Genomic DNA, 6387 nt, shown 5'->3' with positions numbered 1-6387 from the left:
TAAGACAGTTTTAAAAGGACAGATTACCTTTGCAAGGCAGCAAACACTGCTGCAGACTGCACCATATTGGAATTTTTTAACCAGAATATTACTTAAGAGGCAGAAATAGCTACTTCAAGCCACAGGCAAGGAGAACAAGATTAACATGACACCTTGTCGGGAGCTACTCCAATGAAACATTCAAGCTATAGACCTGGTGATGAGACTAAAAGAAACAGCCTAATTACAGTAGAGGAAGAAACCCTTCTGCTGGAAGTGGCAATGACTAGGACTGCAGGAAATCGACAGGTACATAACCCTACATGTGCTGACAGAAATAAACAGACACAACGATGTTCACCTTCAAGATGAGATGTAAAACCCACTATTCCTGAACATACTGAAAAGTTAATAATGTTTCAACTACCTTCCAGCCTTGTGTAGCTCCTTTACTTCGATATGAAACCTAAAAATCACTGGTGTTTTGTATATTTTCAAACGGTACACGTTTTCTTAAAAAAACAGGGGGCTGAGGGAGGGAGAAAGTGGAGAAACTTATCATCAGATAACTTAAACCGCCATTCTAATCAACACCAACACTAAACTAAACTAATGCTTTCATTCCCTAAAGTAGGCTTTCCAAAATATTCCCACTTCACATACTTATATCCTCTAACTGGAGTGCACCCAGATTTATTTTTCTTATTCTATGAAAGTTACAATAGAAATGTGCTATTACAGGAAAGCTGAAAAGAGTGACTGAAATTCAGAAGATTAAAAGAGAAAAACGCCTATGGATCTCCCTTCAAATTTGATAAATTGCCAAATTACCCTTGTTATAGAAAGAAGCCAAGAGGAAATATGTGGGGCTATATTATATCATCAAAGGACTGTTTAGTACTTCTGGTTATTTTTTAAATAAATGAAAACTATTAAACAAGAAGTTCCAATTTCATCTCTTAATACTGCTCAATAGTCAGAACTGGCCTAAAACCTGGCACAAAAGTCAGAAAACAGGAATGGCTACACTGGAAACATCTTAATTTTATAGATGTCACTTAAATTGCTGCCTATATTTAAGAAGACACTTTATGTCTACAAAAAAACAAGCAAGTGCTTCCCTTTCATCCTATTTCATGGATGGGATCTAGCTTATTTTTACATTAAAAAGTCCTCCATTAACAATTTTCTATGTAGTCACTGTAGACTCATTTACTAAAGTTTCCCTAAAGGTGAGGGAAAAACCTAGAATATGAACATGTGCAGATAAATGCAGCTTACCATATTCATTGCACAAATGGCGTAAACAAATTTTAAAAAGAGCGCAAGACAAAAGCTTAAGGTTAATGGCTACAGCTTCCTGTCATCCAGAGAAGCAAAGACAGAACTTGAAAAATATCGAACACACTGAAAACAGGGCAAATTACAGAACATGACAGGATTCTCAAGTCAAATTCCTCAATAAATTGAGAACAGATTGTGTCAATCTGTTTAACTGTCGATTAACAATATAATTCAGAATTGTTTTAAGGTTTCAGAAATTCTAATAATAAGCAACACTAAATTGTTTTATAAGAAACACAAAACAAATTCACCAGTTGTACCAAAGGCGTGTAAGCAATGAATGTGCCAAATGCGATGCCAGGAGAATCTTAACCTGTGAGACACTGTTTTCTTAACTGGATTGTTAACAGATATGATTGCCCATTTTTCACTCTTTTAAATGTGTCAATATTTCAGTTTAAGTGCAACTTCCCAGCTATGGTTAGCTAGTTCACAGATATATCAAAAACTTAAGTGCAAATCTATGGAGTTTTAACTCGTCAGCTATAGACAATCTATATAGTTGCAAAACTGAAAGGCCTTTGCATAAAGTGGTGAATGCGATAAAGAAATAAAACATGTAGCTTATTTTTGGTCCCTTGTTCTAGTCCCCTTTCCTTCATGGTCCATTTCAAAATACGTGCTTCGTTCACTTCAACAATTCAGACCCAAACCTGTCCAGTGGTCTGGTACCATCAGGAAATACTTGTCCATGGCTTCACAAAATCTAGTTCTGTACAATTCTGGCGAGACCACAGTTGGCATTTTACCTAAGATTATGAAAGAGAAAAAGGAAGAGAAAGCCGTTATATAACTGATTGGGCAACTGTCTTCAACAACTACGTTCTTTCGTGAAAACTACCACAGAGACGCCCACACCACAAAGGGCTCACAAAGGAGGCAGGCATGCGCTGCCCTATGTGAAAGCTCCAGGCCCATCCTGGCAGAAGGTCTATTTTAAAAGACTAACTTTTGCTTAGAGATGAGAAGTCTGAAAGCACAAGCGAGGACTTCTCAATCAGAACCTCTGGCCATTTTTTCCTTAAACTTTAATTGTGAGAACCTTTGGCATTTTAACACATAGAAACCCAAAATTTCCACATGTAAGCAAGTCCCTTTACATTTTAAATGTTAACATATAAGAAAGACATGAGTGCAGTTTAAAGAGTAATAAACCAAAGGAAAATTCCACTCACCTTGTCCTCCTAAAATCCCTGTTGATTTCACAACCATCTCAAGCTTTTTGTCCCATGTGAATGTTCGAATATAATCTGTTTCAGGAGGCAAAATTAGCAGTAGACCTTCCATTAATAAATACAAGCAAATGACAGCAATAATTTACTATTACTTCACAATAGTTTCCTATATGGAAAGCTGACAATATGCCAGGTGCTGTCCTACTAAGGGTTTTCCCCTATTAAACAGTTTGATATTGGGGCCTCCCCAGTGGCAGAGCAGTTGAGCGCTGGGCAGCAAAGCTGCCCGCAGCCTCTGCAGCGCTGGTTCAATCCCCAGCTGCTCCCCGGCCACCGGAGGAGGGTCCAGGAGGGTCCCGCATGGCGCGCAGACCTCTCCTGCCACCCGCTGCTCCCCTCAGCAGTGCACTTCGGTCCTTCTGCCTGCTCTGCTCCCCGCTCTGTCTCTGGTGAATTCTCTCACCCTCCCGCGCTTCTGACTGTACCCAGTGCTTGTATAAATAAATAAATCTTTTTAAAAAAATAAATAAATAAACAGTTTAATCTTCATAGCAACTTCACCAGGCTTCATTTACAAGTGACTTTTTGAATACAGAAATTTTTGGTAAAGATAATGAAAATGGAAATGAAGAATCTGAATAGAAGATACTAGAATTTAAAAAGGATTATTTTTAATATTCCAAGTGGAAATTTATTTATTTATTTTTTTCCAAGTGGAAGTTTATAAAAAATTTCAATAAGTTCATACGAGACCAGGTTCAGTAGAGTCATCAAATTTTCCTGTGTATGCCTACTAGATGCTCACCGACTTACCTATTATTCCAACTACCAGCTCGTTACTGGTGTCATCTCGCCCAACCAGCAAGGAATAATCTATAATGAGATGACTGGAAAGGAAATGGGAGTCACTGCGGATTGAGGCTTTCAGTACAGCTTTCGAATGAGAACGGATATACAGAGGGTTATCTCGGACCATCTTTAAGAGATTTTCATCCAGCAGGACTACATCACAACTCTCTTTTCCAGTATCAGTTTTTACATTTCGATTCCTAAGTGAACCCTTCAGATCAAAAACCTAGCAGAAAGAAAATGTCTATCATTTATGTGCAATTTGCTACAAATGGTTCATTAATGCAATCAAATTAAAAAGGCAGAAAGATTCTGAGTAGCATTACATATAGTATACTTTTAAATGTAAAACTGTAACCATAACTTGTGTCACTAACTGCATGTAATATAATTGTATAACACATGAAATTTGTGGTGATACAAGTATCATGTGAAATTCATACCTAGGTACCCAATTAACAAAACATTCAGAAATACAGACTCTTTTTATCAACTTTGAGAATATTAGCAAGTAACTCCAAAAGCATATAAAGTCAGGTGAAAAGGGACAATTATATGGTGAAGGGTAAAACCAGACTTTTAGTGGTGAGCTTAATGCAGGATATGCACGTGTTGATTTTCAGTGATGCACACCTGAAATTTATGTAATGTTATGATGCAATGTGACTTCAACTTTAAAATATATATTTATTGTTGAATCATAAACCAGTTTAAAAAACAGGTATAAGTAGTCTTAAGAAACTTAAAATTGTTTAATTACTTATGGCAATGCAGAAATAACAGTGTAACTCAAAAAAAAGCAACACACTCAAAGGTCAGAGGACGTGGGTACTAGACCAGTGTGAACTGGTGAGTATGCTAGAAACCAGTGCTAGTCAGTCATCTGGCTCAGGATGACATAAGATCTAGTGGCAGAATATATGATCAATCATATCATCAAGTGCAAAGTTTTACTCAGCTGACATTTTTCTCAAAACAAGACATTCTCAATGAAGAAAGCAGTGCACTGAATTACATTCTAGTACAAACTATCTTACCATACACCAGAAACAGTACAAGGAATAATACTATCAAGAGTACTGTTCTAAAATCTAGACGAACCTGGACTCTAGGAAAAGCTATGTAACTATTATTAAGTACTTAATTTCCTTGGAATTCAAGCTTTTTCATCTTTAAAATGGAGATGATAGAAGTAGATCTGTCTTTTGATCTATATCTCCGTGTTTCTAGGATAATGGACATGTTAAATTTCAGAATAAGTCCACAATATTCCTCTTAATTCTTTCCCACAATACTCAACAAGTCAAAAGTTAAACTTGGCCTGGTATCCATGGTTCAATATTTATTATCAAATAAGTTGCTAGTCTGATTTATTATATTCAGGAAACAGTAGTACAAAGGTGTCTAGTAGCTAATGCTTTGTATAGTCTAATATCCTTACCTGTGCCATCTTTCTCCCATAGAAAAGATTTTCCATAACAAGGAGATCTAACTTCTTCTCAGTGTTGTTTTGAGAATTTTTATAACCAATTCGGTAGACTCCAAGGATTTTTGCCAATGCAGTTGGCCTCTAATTGAGAAAAGTAGACTCTTATCAAAAGGGATTATTTATAATTCATTAGAGATATATGGATAACCCATGTAATCTCCAAACAATCTTTCTAGTAATATGGTCAGTGAAAGGACTTTGAAAGAAATTCAAACCCTTGAATCTCAGGAGCAAGTAAAGCAGTGATGCCAATAAAAATATTAGATTCTTAACATTCTCCCAAAAGATATGCCTCACAGTTACACAAATTCACAAAATTTACTATGACCTGTAATTTCTGCAGTAACATGCATTACACTTTATATGAAAACAAAAACCCATGTGACTTCTTCATGGAAGAGTCACAGCCAAATGATGACTGGGTAAATGGGCTACTGGCTTCCTGTCTTTCTCACTAAGGGATCTATGCTCTTTTCTCAATATATATTTCAATTTACTGTCTTAGCAAAAATACAAAGTACTAAATGTGTAGATATTTCCATCTAATCTTAATGTTTTTAATTGACTTTACAGATAACATAAACTGTAACTTGCTCAAGGGCTCTTGGTCCCTCATTGACCAGGGTAGGAAAGAGATTTTGAAATCACTGCATTCTATAGTACATCAGTAGCAAAGGTTTGGAGTTTCTACCTTTTGTTGAACAGCATTTGTAATATAATTGAAGTAGTGTGGTGCAAAGTCAAGGAAAGACTGGACTTCCAGACGAGGCATTTGCTTCAAAATGAATCTATCATCTAAAAGGCAGAAATTTCAGGGGTTTATTCAATCATAATATATACTGAGATAATCTATAATAATCATTACAAAGACCCAAAATGATTTGTTTGCTTCATGTTTTTAAGGAACCAATTTGATATCACAGAAAACTACTGATCAGAACAAAGTTAGCAAATAATTGAAGGATTTCTGGAGATGGATATAGTCAAGAAACCTCTACTTTTCAAAGTACCACACCTAAACTCATAGCTAGATGATCTACTATTTTAAGCTACTATAAACTTTGTTATAAACTTTGTTAATAATCCAGCAAGTCACAGTTATGAACAGTTCTTATCAAGCAAAGACTTTCCTGTGGCATTTTCTCAAGTAATTTTCACTTTCAGTGCATGTGAAGAATGGAATGTGAAATACAAATGGTCACAATCTTTTGTAAAAATCTGTAGGTTAAGAACTTGGCCTTTTGGGACTCCCTGGTGGCATAGGTGGTTAAGTCTCAGAGCTATCACAGCTGCAGCCTAAATTCAATCACTGGCAAGGAAGCTAACCCATATATGGTGCAGTAGACCTCTCCTGTCTGGCCTGCTGCTCCCCTTAGCAGTGTATTTCAGTCAATCTGCCTGTTGCACTCCCCACTGTCTCTAGTGAATCCTCTCACCCCCCTCCCACACCTCTGGTCTACACCCCAGTTCTTCTACGCAAAAATAAATAACTTAAAAAAAAAAGAACTTGGCCTTTCTACTTACATGTTAAATATTCTATTTTTATCTTTC

The 6387-nt window shown here is 36.4% G+C and overlaps 1 protein-coding gene across 2 annotated transcripts in view; it reads right to left on the bottom strand.

Annotated features, from left to right (window-relative positions):
- Positions 1–1956: 1956 nt before the first annotated feature.
- The window catches only part of PIKFYVE (phosphoinositide kinase, FYVE-type zinc finger containing), a gene marked incomplete at both ends in the record, with an annotated part of 78410 nt that continues 73979 nt past the window's right edge, over positions 1957–6387 (bottom strand). For both annotated transcript variants that reach the window (XM_084252185.1, XM_084252184.1), the window contains 5 exons: positions 1957–2072; positions 2499–2573; positions 3312–3573; positions 4789–4917; positions 5528–5631. In XM_084252185.1, the coding sequence (XP_084108311.1) occupies positions 1957–2072; positions 2499–2573; positions 3312–3573; positions 4789–4917; positions 5528–5631 (686 nt within the window). The remainder of the gene's footprint in view (positions 2073–2498; positions 2574–3311; positions 3574–4788; positions 4918–5527; positions 5632–6387) is intronic.

The sequence above is a fragment of the Talpa europaea genome (assembly GCF_964194135.1).
Source record: "Talpa europaea genome assembly, chromosome: 1".
Classification (NCBI taxonomy): domain Eukaryota; kingdom Metazoa; phylum Chordata; class Mammalia; order Eulipotyphla; family Talpidae; genus Talpa; species Talpa europaea.
The sequence above is the reverse complement of the archived record's forward strand: the minus strand, read 5'-3'. Positions and strand labels throughout refer to the sequence as shown.